The 15,136-nt window shown below is 40.2% G+C and overlaps 1 protein-coding gene across 1 annotated transcript in view; it reads left to right on the top strand.

Annotated features, from left to right (window-relative positions):
- Nucleotides 1-15,136, top strand: part of AGO2 (argonaute RISC catalytic component 2) — a 58,018-nt gene that overhangs the window by 28,563 nt on the left and 14,319 nt on the right. Inside the window, exons 5-15 of the mRNA XM_059867625.1 lie at nucleotides 636-772; nucleotides 906-1,040; nucleotides 2,169-2,256; nucleotides 2,990-3,137; nucleotides 3,335-3,454; nucleotides 3,608-3,730; nucleotides 5,397-5,530; nucleotides 7,770-7,954; nucleotides 9,847-10,006; nucleotides 12,677-12,767; nucleotides 14,224-14,418. Coding sequence (XP_059723608.1) covers nucleotides 636-772; nucleotides 906-1,040; nucleotides 2,169-2,256; nucleotides 2,990-3,137; nucleotides 3,335-3,454; nucleotides 3,608-3,730; nucleotides 5,397-5,530; nucleotides 7,770-7,954; nucleotides 9,847-10,006; nucleotides 12,677-12,767; nucleotides 14,224-14,418 — 1,516 coding nt within the window. The remainder of the gene's footprint in view (nucleotides 1-635; nucleotides 773-905; nucleotides 1,041-2,168; nucleotides 2,257-2,989; nucleotides 3,138-3,334; nucleotides 3,455-3,607; nucleotides 3,731-5,396; nucleotides 5,531-7,769; nucleotides 7,955-9,846; nucleotides 10,007-12,676; nucleotides 12,768-14,223; nucleotides 14,419-15,136) is intronic.

The raw sequence follows: 15,136 nt of genomic DNA, 5'->3' as shown, positions 1-15,136 counted from the left end.
AAGCTCTAAACAGGTAATATGAGTTTAAATGTATGTAAGTGTCTATAAATAGCCTTATGTTGACTTTCCTCAAATTTAGGATAAAAACCCATAAAATTACTTTCATCAGGTTTTACAGCACAGAAAAGAGCCCAGAATGTCAGATACCTTTGTTCAGAGGAGCACATTGGCTCTGGATACGATTTGTTTGCTATTGAGTTTGCAGTACTTAATTATCAAGATGAAAGATAGATCAGAAATATTTGTTAGGTCACTTATTTACCCTCACATAATGTCCATAATTCAGAGTATGGGGAGAGATTGTTAGCTCGGTGTTTTAATAGCAGACACTTATAATTCTTTTCTTATGGAGGCACATAAGAAAAGAATGTTTTAATAGAATACAAATAAAAAGTTATTGATGCTTTTTTGTTGGAATTAGTAGATATATTAAATTTAAACCTGGGTAGTAGCCAGTTTCTTACTGTAACAAGCTGGGCTTTGAGAGGTGTAACCTGAGTCTGGCCAGGAGTCTCAGATTACTGGTGGTTTTAAACACTGATATTTTTGTGGTTTTGTGAAAAGGAATGTGCATTATTTATGGATTTATTGCAATTTTTGCTTTAGTTTTCTGATGTGAATTTGTTTTCTTGCAGGTATACTCCTGTGGGGAGATCTTTCTTTACAGCTTCAGAAGGGTGCTCAAATCCTTTGGGTGGTGGCAGAGAAGTTTGGTTTGGCTTCCATCAGTCAGTCAGACCTTCATTATGGAAAATGATGCTAAATATTGATGGTAGGTGCTAGGAAGTATTTTCTTGTTTTTTCTTGCTCCTTAATGGAAAGGCGAAATTTTAGTTCCATTTGTTTGATTTCCTAAGAATTTCCTCTGTATTGTTGTGACACACCATTAATGTTTTTGTCTGCAGTGTCTGCAACTGCATTTTACAAAGCACAGCCAGTTATTGAGTTTGTCTGTGAAGTTCTGGACTTCAAAAGTATTGAAGAACAACAAAAACCTCTGACAGATTCCCAAAGGGTAAAGTTTACCAAAGAAATAAAAGGTAATGGGAAAATTATATACAGCTGCTTTATTCTGTCTGATATACTACCACTATGTGTTCTAAATATTTTCTACAGCAGTTGCCTTATTGAGAGACAAAAAAATTCATATTTTTTGCTTTTGAGAAACATATCAGTAGTACCAATCCCAGTTTCATGACAAAAATATTCCAGTTCCTGATCTGATGATTTCTAAATGTTTACGAAAGACTTGGATTTCATGGTTTTTTAATTACCCAATCTTAATTTTTTCCAATTACTGATACCAGGTTTGTCATATTTCAGATTTTACTAATAATTTAGCAGTGTGTTTTTGCATACTTAGGCGTCTGTCCTGCATATACTCTTTTGAAAGTAAATAAGAAATTATTCTAGTGTGTAGTGACTGAATCAAAGAGAACAGGAGGAAGAAATCTTACTGGTTTTGTTCACTGAAGGCTTCCTCTGCAAAATGGAGATCCTGCCTTCCTGATACTCTTGGCAGAAAGCAAGCAGCTCTGAAAAGACTAAATCCATAAATCCATCCTGCATCTTCCTTTCATATTTCTAAAAAACATCAACAAAATTATCTTTGCCCAACTAGAAGTTAGCAGGGAAAGTATAAATAAATCCTGAGTTTGCATTGGTTGTGCTTTGAAAGGAAAATTGGGCACCAAATTGCTTCCCTGTGGCCTCATTCCCATGAGCTCCTGGAGAGGCTGTTTGGGGATTCCACTCCACCCACACCCCCAGTTCACTGCAAGAGCTGGAGGTCTTACAGACCCCATATGTTTAGACAGAAAGTATAAATAAGGGGTTTTGTTTCAAGGAGCTTGTGTGCCCTTTTTGTCCTTTCCCCATCCTGGGCTTCCTTAGAGCTCCAGCACTGGAATTTGCAGAATGTGCTCAGCGCCATCTGTGAGCTCTGGGGCCTTTGGGATTTCATCTTGTCTCTGAAATTCTGTGTTGAGCTTTGGCTGAAGCTCAGGAGGTTTGAATTTTAAGACTTTTTGCTTTTTGAGTTCTGTCTGGGCTACCCTTTGGGGCTAAATAAAATGGCTTTATTACACTGTTTAACTGGTCTCGTGTAGCAGTTTAGGGCTGACACCTTGATTTTGTAGAAACAGTGATTTGTGCTTTCCAATTTTTAGGTCTGAAGGTGGAGATAACACACTGTGGACAAATGAAAAGGAAGTACAGAGTGTGCAATGTCACCAGACGACCAGCAAGTCACCAAACGTAAATTGTATTTCTGCTTTTTAAGTATATGTTTGGTCTCAGGTAGTATTGTTCTGCTTTTTAAGCAAATGTTTGGTCTCAGGCTGGAAAAATACCTTGCCTGCCTTATTGAGGTGGGGAATGTTGCCTTGAAAAATGATGCTTTCTTTGGTTAATACCTTTAAATATACCTCAAAGTATTTTCCCAAATTTGCTGTTCTTTTAGTTCTAGTTTTATACTATAATGAATATCATGGCAGTTGAACCAATTGCTCTGTTTTGGATCTAGGAGGTTTTTTTGGTTGGGTGAGGTTTTTTTTCTGTCATTTATGGATTTCTTTAAAATTGGAAGGACAGGGTGTCCTATTTGTAGCCTGATGTTTCCCACAACTGGAATAGGAAAGTAGTGCCAGTTGAGATCAGCCTCCTGATGTTGCTTATTTGCAATCTCTTTTTCCTCTGGAAAAAATTTATCAGCAGCAGTTTCTTTTTAACTACCAACCAGAGATTTGCAGATAACTTGAATATGGAGACAGTGATTCCCATTTTTAAGGAAGCAATATAAGGAACAAAACTGATACCAGCTTTTTACAAGAAGATAACTGATCAGTATCTGAATCTGGTTTTTAATTGTTTGGACTTTCTTTTATCCTCCTTCAATAAGCTTAAGTTGTGCCAAAAAATGTACAGAGGAGCTGTGGGGAAAGCATCTTGCATGAAGTAATAGCTGCTTTCCATGTTTGCATTCCAACAGATTCCCACTTCAGCAGGAGAATGGACAAACAGTTGAATGCACTGTAGCTCAGTATTTTAAGGACAGGCATAAATTAGTTTTACGCTACCCTCACCTTCCATGTTTACAAGTTGGACAGGAGCAGAAACACACATACCTTCCTCTGGAGGCAAGTAAACTCATAGAGAATTCTGTATTTTGGGCCTGAGGGAAGGGGGTCAGAGGGAAAAAGGGTTCAAATGCTGGCAAACTGTTTTTTGAGCAGCCAAATGTTGAGAAATTCTGTGGCACATCAGTGAAAGAAAAGCCACGAGCCAAAAAAAGAATTGGACTATGTTTAATTTTCTTTCTGTGGGGAAATTTCAGGTGTGCAACATAGTGGCAGGACAAAGATGCATCAAGAAACTCACTGACAATCAAACTTCCACTATGATTCGAGCCACTGCCAGATCAGCCCCGGACCGGCAGGAAGAGATCAGCAAATTGGTGAGTGTTGTGCCAGGCACGAGGCAGGTGTAGGATGGGCTTCATTTTGCTCACCTTTAGCAGGTGCTGATGTGTTTGTGCACTGCACACAGGATGTGTTTGTGCACTGCACACAGGTTGTGAGCTTGGTTTTGTACATTTGGATCATTTCAGATGCGGAGCGCCAGTTTCAACACAGACCCTTACGTCCGGGAGTTTGGGATCATGGTCAAGGATGAAATGACAGATGTGACTGGCAGAGTCCTTCAGCCTCCCTCCATCCTCTATGGAGGCAGGGTATGTCCAGTGGCTTCTGTACAGTCTGTGGTGGCTTCCAACACCAGCTGTGATGGCCTCTGTAATGTGGTTATTTTCAATTAGTTGTGTTATGTGCAGAGGGCTGGCATGGGTGTGTTCAGAATTTGAATTTAGGTTCTCAAAGTCCTTAAATGTATTACCTGATTTGCATCTCTTTCAATTGCTGTTTTATTTTGGAAAGTAAAGCTGGGTTAAAAATGCCTTTTTTTGCCTCAAACACTCTTTCATTGTGTGTTGCAAGAAGCAGCCTGCAAATAGTGGTTCATTGATGTGTATGGAGAAGAACAAAGACCATCTCAATTATCCCTGTATATATTTGAAAATATGCTGAAATATCCCTGAACTTCTGGATGGTTTTGAATATTCTGGGTGGAGCAGCTGTGTTTAGGGCAGATGTCTTGAGGTGTCATCTCTGTCAGTGTTTCCCCAGAGCTGTCTCTTCCTGTTTGGAATATTTACCCACAGGTTTTTATGTTACAATGGCTTTTCAGATGGCCTTTCTGACAGAATCTTTGTCCTGTGATATCTTCGTAAAAATCCTTGAGAAACAGGATTTTCCATCAGTTATATACTGGGACTTGTTGCAAGATGAAAGCTTTAATAGCTGGGATAATTTCATTTATGGAGGCCTTTGATGAATCTCTGCAGATCATGCATTGCCAGCTGAGTATAATTCTGTCCCTGTGCACAGCAGACTGGTGCCTCCAAACCCATAATGGGAGAGGATCTTGAGTTTCCTTCCTAAAATTCTTCAAGTGACTCAGGCAAATTAGCTCAAACCCCCCTTCCCTGGCAGGTTAAGGTTCCCCAGGGGACTGACCCTGATTAGGGGACTGCTTTCATGAACTATTCGGGCACCAGCAGGCTGGGGGAACTTAAAGGCAGATTAATGTTTGAAAGTCATATTGGGGGAGGCACTGCCTTCAGCACACACAACTCTTTGCAAAAGCCATTATCATATTCATGTGTGTGTCCTGAAAAATGCCCAGAAGCTTTAGTTGTTGCTGCTAGGTGAGAAGGAAAACATCATGGTAACTTGTCTAAAGCATCTACCAGTATTTATTAAGGTAATTAACATCACCAGAATTACTTTAGCTGCTTTATTACATCCCTTGTCCTCTAGATAATCCATCCCAGTAATATCTGCTTGGTGGGAGAAATAAAAGTGTTGGGCAGGTCCAAGTTGAATAACTGATCACCTTTCTCAGCTTGTTCATATTTTTTCTGGAGTTGTGTGAGTGACTTTGAACCACTGTTTGTCTCTCCTTAGTGATGTGTAAAATATTCCCTTGGAAAGTTCACTGAGCAGCTGTAAAGTCACTGTAGAAATGCAGATTCTTGTTAATGTTCCATACCAAGCATGAATCTTACTACCCATATATAACTTCTATTTGCTGCTGATAAATGCAACCAAAGGCAATGATGAGCAATAACAATGAACAATGTGAGTTTTGTTTTTCACCTGGCTAAGAAGCTGTGTTGCTCCAGTGATAGAGTGGTTATTATAAGATGGATGGATGTTTGTACAGGGGAGAGAGTGGCCTGAGAGTGTAAATCACCTCCACTTGGAGGGAGGTAGAAGCAAAGCTAATTTTTGTTTAGCATCAGTCAAGTTTTGCGTTAATGGTTAATTTTTACCTTCCAGAATAAAGCAATTGCTACACCAGTGCAAGGTGTCTGGGACATGAGGAATAAACAATTTCACACTGGAATTGAAATAAAGGTTTGGGCAATTGCCTGCTTTGCTCCCCAGCGCCAGTGCACTGAAGTTCATCTTAAGTAAGTGTTGTGTAAGGTGGTGATTTTATCATTTATTAAGGATGCAAATATCATGATTTCACTTTTATTAAGAACATATTTTTGGTTAAAATGTTAAACACACAGCATTACATGTTCTGTTTCTGTGTTTTGAATGATGCCAGTCTGATTTCAGGAAATCCTCCAAATCAGACTTAACAAAAGCCATTTTTTGCTCTATGGCAGGTTTCTGACCTGTGAGGCCTTAGGACAGGGTTCAAGATAACTGAAATGATGTCATGATGGGTATTTATCACTGAGTGTTTCTCAAGAGGAACAGCTAACATGTGTGTTCTCTTAGGTTCCTTTCCTGGTTATATGGAGTAGAGTTATTCATGTAGAATTTCTTTAAAAGGAAATTTTTTGTCCAAAACCTTTTCCTCTTCTGAGTTTCTGGAATGTGCAAGTTGCTGTATTTGCCAGATGGGTAAGACTGGTTGTTCTGTTGGCTTTAGGTGTTTGAATGAAACTTCCAGATTTGGTTTCTTTATCTTTGGATGGGACAGGATTGTTCAAAGACTGTTGTTACAGTGACATCTGCCATTGGCTCAGGGAAGGTGTGCAGGCCCAGATCCATGTCTGATCCCTCCTTCCACGTGCAGCTGCTTTCCCTTATGCATGGACAAGTGGAGCTGCCCTGGCAGTGGCTCAGCTGCTCTCTGGGAGGTGACTGCAAGGCAGGGATTGCTCACACCAGTGGCATTGCCATGGCACTGTTACTTCACATGGTTTGCTAAACAGCTTGGGAATTTTTCCCTAACAAGTGATGAGCAAACAGTGGGAATCTTTGAATCTTTTTAGTTCCCATTGTGTGAGGAGGGGAGGGATTTGTTCTCTCCAGGCACTGCCAGAGAACTTTCCCTTCCATGATGTGCTTCTAGTGGAAATGCTGTGTAAGCCAAGTTACTCGGTTTTGAGAAACAGGCAGAAGTCCTCAACATAATGAGCCAAAATAAAATTATTTGGATGGCTTAGAATGAGTATTTACCATGAAAGGACATTGCTTCAAGCCAGGAAAATGTCTGCATCCTTTTCCATCTTGTGGTCTCTTGTTACATCTTGTTGATCAAGTTGGAACTCGAATGCTGCTGATTCATCAGAGGAAACACCTTCAGTTGCTCTGAAAGTCTTCAAAATCATCCTGGTTTTACCTCTTGGGAACAGAGAGAGAACTTTTCCTTCCTACAGTAGGCACTGTACTTCCAGATGGACTCAACCCTGATTTGTTTCAGACTTGAATGCTGAAATCACAGAAGGGTTTGGGCTGGAAGGGACCTTGAAAATCATCTTGTTCCAACCCCTCTGCCACAGGCAGGGACACCTTCCCCTAGACCAGGTTGCTCCAAGCCTCATCCAGCCTGGCCTTGAACACTCCCAGGGATGGGGAGATGCTCTGCCACTGACTCTGCTGTAGTGAGTGCTTGTTTTTCCAGAGGACAAACCCATTTTCTGCAAGGAGCCTCAGGCTGCAGGGCTGGAGCTCACAGGCTGTTATGATTCATGCAAGTTAACAACAGGTTTGGAAGAAGCTAAATCTTCACACCCTCTCAGTCAGTGACACCCTGGCACCCTGTGGTGGAGATGAGCAATATTTTAGATAACTCTGGGGAGGTACCCACTCCAACTTAATAAAAAGGGCTTTTATCAGTGAGCTAAAAAGGTTCTCAGGTGGAAGCCTCTGAGGAAATTTGGTTTTCTCCATATCTGACCACTTCCATCAAAGGGTGACTTTTTTTTTCACCAGCCTAGGAGAAAGTTTGCCTTCACCTCCAGGACACACATTTTCTCTGGTGTCTGTGGAATTGTGCATTATTATGGATGCTAAAGCAATTCACTGAGACAGTTGCTGGTAATTTCTGTTGGTTGTTTTCATCATGAAGAAAAAAAGGAATAACTCCAGCCCTTTCTCTGGTGGTAACATGGAATTATGTTAGGGCAGTCTATGCCAAATTGTCATTATTGCAAAAAGTATTTTATCCTGTATTTCCCATAGAAATAAGGTAGAATTTGCTTTGGAAATGAGTTTTTTTCATTAATGGTGTTATTTATACATTGACTACACAGGCATTGGCAATTAAAGAGGCACATGGGGTTAAATTCCCAGGTTGCTGGACAGCACAACTCTGCAAGTTTAACAGGATTGTTCCATTAAAAATAAGATCAAAAACCAAGATGGGTTTTGACTGACTGATAATGTAATATATTTATGTGCCTTGCCCAGGTCCTTCACAGAACAGCTGAGGAAGATTTCCAGGGATGCTGGAATGCCAATCCAGGGGCAGCCCTGCTTCTGCAAATACGCCCAGGGAGCCGACAGCGTGGAGCCCATGTTCAGACACCTCAAGAACACTTACACTGGGCTGCAGCTGGTCGTGGTCATTTTGCCAGGAAAAACACCAGTCTATGGTCAGTGAGTGGAAATGGTGCATTTCAGTCACAGTTTAGTGTGGTTTTTGTGAGCCAGCCAAAGGAGAGAGGTTTAATGCTGGTTTAACTCCATAAATTCCAGCTAGGGAATGGGCTGTAAATTAATTTTACTATTTTTGTTGTGCTGCATGATGTTTTATATTGACCTAATTATTTTCAGTATGTTCTCTATGCTTTTAATTTTTTTTTCCCCATTAATTTTTATGTTTCTCTATGCTTTTTAAATTGTTTCTCCTTGCTGGTTGCATTTGAGAAAGCCAGCCCAGGGCTTGGTGAGATTGACATGGATAGGCAGTGGATTATAATATGCTTAATAAAACTTGTGTGCTGAAAATTCCAAGTGACTGAAGAAGTAATGACTTCAAGAACTCAGTAGCTTTTAGAACACCTTTGCTTACTCGCACAAACTCCCTTTGGCAAAAAATGTTAAGTGAAGGAGATTTCTGTTTATTTTTCTTTTAATTTCAATTTTTTAACTCGGGTTGCAAGGATACAGGTGCATAGAAAGTGAAAATTCAGCAACTTAAACGTTTTTTTGAAAACAGTGACAATTGGTGCATTTTACATGGCATACACACATGGGTTTTAATATGTTTTACATAAACCATGTATTTTCCAGTTCTTCCTATAGGCAGAACTGGTTTTTTCCTGTCCTGCCTCCCTCCTTTTTCACTTACCTTGCCCAGCTGGAGCAGCAGCCACTGTTTTTCTCCCATAGCTACATGGACTCTTCTCTGGTGGATCAGATCTACCAAGCAGCTGCAGATTTGTTTTATCCCATCCCCTCACCATGTTAATATAGCACAAAATAATTTTCCAAATTTAATATTAATCTCTTACAAGATGAAAAGAAATTAAGCAAGGAACCTTAAGGATATAGTACTGTTTTCCCTCCTTGAACTCAGCCTGCAAAGGAAGTGGCTCATCTCTAATTTGTACAATAGAAATTTGGTGCAAAATGACATTTTTACTATTCCTGTCTGGCATTAAAAGGGAATTCTTTTCCTCTACTTAAGCACTGAGAGGATGTGGTACCACTCTGATTCTTTCTTTGTCATTATCTTTAATTATAGTTATTTCTGCTCCCTCTAATAATCTCTCCTTATTTTCACCCTACGCTTTTCCATACCCTGCACTTCCTATACCCACAGTCTTGTCTTTTCTTCCCACCCTGCTCTTTCCCTCTTCTGTTGCCAAAAAGGGGGGGTTCATTTTCTCTGTTCATCAGTCCTGGAGCCTAAATTTCTTCCCTGAGTGTAAGAGTGTGTGGGTCTCTGAAAACCTTGAAGTCTCAATTTTGTTGTTAACAATAGGATTTGATTTAACTATTGGAATTGTACAGTACTTAATGAGTTTCCTGGAGTTTTTATGGACTGTTGTCTGCTGAGCTGGCCACTTTCCTATACAAGTGATAAACTTGCAGTGAAGAACTGCTGAACTGCTTGGCTGAATATTACTTAGCACTTTACTGCACTACACTGTTACTATTCCAGTGTTTAATAATGCAACAAGTGCTCAATATCCTATCAATATCCTATCCTATCAATATTATCCACATTGCCCACCTCATTAGCCAACGCTGATGATATGAGCTACAATTGTAAAATAAGAATTAATTTAAAATTTCTTAGTTAATATAAGCCTGCAGTGCCTTTAGTTATTGCATTTAGGACTGGTTAGGTGGAGCAGAGCAGAACTGGGGGAGGTTCTGGAGGCTGGGTGGGTTTGGGGGTAAGTCTCATTGTGTTCCTTTAAGCTGAGCACCACTTCACTAGAACTCCAGGTGTAATTAATTGGCACTGAATTCAAGTCTCCTCCATGGTTTGATTTGCAATTTGCAAATACTTTCTTTTGTTTTTCTCATTCTGCAGCGGAGGTGAAGCGCGTTGGCGACACGGTGCTGGGAATGGCCACTCAGTGTGTGCAGATGAAAAACGTCCAAAGAACAACACCACAAACTCTGTCCAACCTTTGCTTAAAAATAAATGTCAAATTAGGAGGTGTAAATAACATTTTACTGCCCCAGGGAAGGTAAGTTCATCTTTCAAAGGGGAAGAGGTTTTTGTTTTGCAAAGAGAATGTGAGACATGCTGAGATAACTGGGAGCTTTTATCTGCAGCCATAGCACTGTGGCTTGAGTGACTCTTCAGACAAACTCTTTTGGCTTCTAATAAATAGTCTTGCAGAAGTTAGGTTATGAAGACAGGAGAGGAATACTTGTTTCTATTGAAATCTATAATAAAAGTATTGTTTTAATCATCTGACCACTGAAGTACACAACTGTCACTAGAATGAAAAATCTCTAATATTCTATTTGCCCTTAGTTTTCAAAAACAAATAGAGACCACCTAGAACAGCAGTGCCTTTTCTTTTTGGTCAACATTCTTCTCTTTGAGACTCTTACCCACAGTGGAGAGGTGAGCCTGCATTGGGCCATGGACTGTGCTCTCAAAATTCCTGAGTTTGCTGGCTGTGGGGCCCACTGTCTCTCCACATTCAGTGTTGCCATGAGGGTGGAGAACTGGGGTGGCCCTGGATGTGCCAGGCTCACAACATTTTTCCTGTGCACCTGACCTTGTCAGGGTTGTTACTGTGCTGTCCATCCCTCCCAGAAAGTACCTCCACTACTGGCACCTCTCTCAGCTATTGGATCCCATCCTCAGTGGTCTGCTGGGGCATTCTGTGATGGTGATTCTGCATTCTGTCTCTGAACAGTTCTCTCTCTTACACTCATTAAAAGCTGCTCCCAGACAGGAAGGGACCGTGGCACCCTCACAAATACCCAGTCAATACCTGTGTCCTGGGTGAGGGATGGTTCAGCTGGAGCCTGGACAGCTGCAATGTCTGTGGCTTCCACAGCTGCACCATCAGACTTTCCCTCTTTGAGGCAGAGAGAGAGAGGGCTTCCCAGCAGCTGGGGAGCAGTTTTCCCTCAGCACCCAGCCTGTCTCCTCCCATACCCCCATCCAGTCTGGGTGGTTCATTCCTGAGATGGGCAGTGGGGCAGGGTGAGGTTGTGGGGCAGTGCCCCCTGCTCCTGGGCACCATCCCTGCTCTCTGGGGTGGATGTCAGGGTGGTCAGCCAGGACAGTCCCACCTTATCTCTAAATGCTAAATAGATTAGGCCTATCAGCAGCAGCAGCCACTGTATGATATCAGCATCTAGAAAAAAAAATTGAGCCCTTTAAAAGGTGCTGGGGTACATCCAAAGAAATGGATGAAGAATTGGGGAAAAACTCCCCCCTGTAGTGCTTCCTCACAATGGGCACCATCATTAATGAAAGCCCACAGACATGGACTTAGCCTGTGATAGTTGTACAGCCATGTGTCCACATGCCAGAGGAAGTTTAAAATCAGGAATTGCTGACCTTATTGACCTGTTGTGCAAACTGGGGAGCAGCCACAGTAACCTTAGCCATAGGATCCATGTTTAGATAAGGAGCTGCAAATGGGAGCACAAAATGTAACCACAACCATGTGCCAACCAAAGCAGGGTAAGTTAGAGCACATGGTGCCTAAGGAGGTTTCTGTGTTCAGCACACAGAATTAGGTTAGCCAGGAACTGTTACTTCTTTTTCACCATTTCCTCTCAATGGCCTGGAGCCCAACATTGGGCACCAAAAACTCTGCTGGGTTTAGAGACAGGTGTCTGCCAAGGAGGGTGGGAATCTTCCTGGAATGGAAAAGATGACCCCCTCCCTCCAAATTATTGTAACTTTGGGGGCTCTCAGGCAAAGATGTGGGTAAAGGAATAACAGGGTTTTTTAGAAAATAAATATATATATATGTAGACAAAAAAGCAACAATAGCAGCAATAACAAAACCCAAATGACAACAAAAAATTAATGGAATTCCAAGACCCCCAGCTATTTTTTTTGTATCTTAAGTACAGCCCATTCATCATCTCTTAGACAATAAATGGGAAGAAAATTCCCTGAGAGAAAAAAGAAACAAGAAAAAAGAAAAAAAGCCTAATAATCCCCAACATTATCTTCCCATTTCTTCTAAAGAGGGTCTGCTAACAGATAAATTAATCTTCATAACCATTAAATCATTCCCCCACAAAGAAATTATGGTGGCCCAAGATTTCCTGCTTGAAATTGGTTTATTAAGGAATAGAGTTGAAGTTTAAAACCTGTGTTGAAGTGCTTTGGTGTTCCTCTCTTGGTGCAGTGGTTTAATATCTTAACCTAAAGATTTGTTTAAAACTTTCAAACTTGGTTAAAAAAAAAAAATCTACTTTGCAAATAATAACTTTGATACCTACTATTTTTGGACTTCCTTACTGAGACTGTTTTTTATTAGGAAAAATACATTTTTTTCACAGCATCTGCCTATGTGCACAGTTATTTAATTTTTTCAGATGCAATTTGTTACTAAGGGATCAACTTTTACTCCTTTCTTTAGTGCAGTTGATAAAAACTGCAATTCTTCAAGTTAGAAAAAACTAGATATATTTTAAAACTAATTTTTAATTAACAGCAACAATTAGCTGTGCTTTAAAAATCTTCCTAAGTATTTAGCATGAGAACCTTAATCAGGATTTTTAATTACTACCACAGAACAAGTGACCAACTCTGATCAAGTGCCAGTTGTTGATGAATTCACTGCAGGAGTAGAGAGTGCTGTTTATTTGATTTTTAATGTGCTTTATTAAGCATAAATCTTGCTGCTTTTTCAAATTTCCCTTCTCTTTGCCAGACCCCCAGTATTCCAACAGCCTGTCATATTCCTTGGTGCAGATGTAACTCACCCTCCAGCTGGGGATGGGAAGAAGCCTTCCATTGCTGCAGTGAGTAAATTGTGTCCTGCTCTTTCCCCCCAGCTCCCTCCTGCTGCTCAGCTCTAATGCATTTTATTGCTTTCAGTCCTTTTGTGGTCCATTGCTTCTGATTGCCTAATTACAGCATTATAAATTATTTTTCTGCAGGAATTTATTGAAACTTCAGAGAGCTTGCTCTGATGCTAATTACTTAAATGTGTGTATTAGCTTGTAAAATGCCTGAGTTGCTGATACACAGAGGAGCTTTTCTGGGAGCTGATATTTATTAGCAGCCTGATAATGAGCTGGTGCATGTTTAAATCTGCTTCTTCAGCACTTAGAAATATTCAGAATTTCTTCATTGCTGATAGGGATCTAGGCTGGCTCAGCTGTGGTTTCTGGGGACTCAAGCTTCTAGAAAAGACAAGTGTGCAGTAATCTCTTGGAAATTTACTTCTTAAATACCAGGAATGGTCTTTAGCTTGTGCTGTGTCAAACACCTGTAGTGGCTGCTCAGGATTGTTTAATAGTGAAGTTCTTTGGTGATGTTATGTATCTGTTTTAAAAAGTTGCACCTGTGTGTCCAGGGAAAGCCAGGTGGAGATGTGTGGTATTATCTGGGACTCCCATCGAGGGGAGGAATGATGACTCTGACTCCATGTTCTTAGAAGGCTAATTTATATTTTATGTTACTATATTATATTAAAGAATACTAAACTATACTACAGAATAGAGAGAGGATACTTAGAGAAGGTAGAAGATACTAAAGAAAAACTTGTGACTCTCCTCCAGAGTCTGACACAGTTTGGCCATCACTGGCCAATAAGTAAAAACAATTCACATGTTGGATAAACAATCTTCAACCACATTCCAAAGCAGCAAAACCCAAGAGAAGAAAATGAAATAAGAATTGTTTTCCTTTTTCTCTGAGGCTCCTCAGCTTCCCAGGAGAGAAATCCTGGACAAGGGGATTTTTCAGAAAATATGACGGTGACAGAGATGTGCTCACTTTAGGTTTTTTTTGTTTATTTTTAAGTCCCATGCCACTTTTACAGGATATGGATGTTAATATTTCATTAAGAGAAAAATCCCTTCCCTTGATAAAGGGTGTGAGTGTTTCTGTGGTCCATCACCATTTCAGTTTGATGGATCCAAAAAACAGGCTTGGTGTCCCAGAGTTCCAAGTCCTATGCAGCAGTCTGAACTATCTTAATGGCTTCAGGGCATCAGTGCTCCACACTGTATTTGAGTTTTTAAGTGCCTGTAGGTACAAAGAGGAAATCAATCTTTCAGATTTAAAACAAGTTTTCTCTTTCAGCAGGGTGTGCTGCCACAGGTGAACTAAACCCAGAGCTGTTTCCAAGCACATTTTAATTTCAAATACATCTTTGCCAGGCCAAGCTCTCAGTGTTAAGACAGTGCAGTTATGCCATGAAATAACCTTTATTTAAGTGCTCTCTGGTTTGATGCCAAGCCTTTTTTCCAGGTTGTAGGAAGCATGGATGCTCATCCCAACCGTTACTGTGCCACGGTGCGGGTGCAGCAGCACCGCCAGGAAATCATCCAGGACTTGGCTGCCATGGTCAGGGAGCTGCTGATCCAGTTCTACAAATCAACGAGGTTCAAACCAACTCGAATCATCTTCTACAGGGATGGTGTTTCTGAGGGGCAGTTCCAACAGGTGATATTTGTCTTCTTGAAATTCTCAGAGTGTCGTTTTGTGGTAGTAATGGAATTTTAAAATTCCACCTCTATGTGGTTGGAGTTACAAGAAGTTAACCTCCACAAATCTTCCCTCAACAAGGAGAAGTGTTTGCATACTTTTCATGTGCTTTTGAAAGTACTTTTCCCCTTTAAAATATTTTCCCTGACAGAATTATTAGTGCAAAGTGTAGTTTTAGCACTCAAGTCATGTTCCACATCTGTTTCCTATTTAGGATATATTAGTCAGACTGTATCCCATATAACTCGGGCAGTAAAGAAAAATTATATATATTTTTTTTAAAGAGGATTAATAAATACTGGATTTTCAGTCATTTTTATTCTGATAAAACTCATCTGTCATATTTATTTTGTTTGCTTGCTAGTACCATATTTTATGAAATATTTTTCTATATATTTTAAAGATATTTATGTACACTTTTCTTTCTAGTATTTATGTGTGTAAATAAAAGATACAGAATTGAGTCAGCTTGTCAAAATCCAGGGGGAAGAGAAGAAAGATCACTTGCTAAACTTGAATTGATAAAATAATCTTTGTATGAACTTTTGATATATTCTCTTTTCAGTTGTCATTGGTTTTCACTGAATTTTTCATGTACAATTAACCCACAGTCTAAATAATTGCTTTTTTGTTTTTTTCTACTTTCCTTATTATTGATGTCTGTAGTCCAGCATGG

The sequence above is a fragment of the Haemorhous mexicanus genome, chromosome 1 (assembly GCF_027477595.1).
Source record: "Haemorhous mexicanus isolate bHaeMex1 chromosome 1, bHaeMex1.pri, whole genome shotgun sequence".
Taxonomy (NCBI): domain Eukaryota; kingdom Metazoa; phylum Chordata; class Aves; order Passeriformes; family Fringillidae; genus Haemorhous; species Haemorhous mexicanus.
This window is presented reverse-complemented; position numbering and strand designations above follow the sequence as displayed.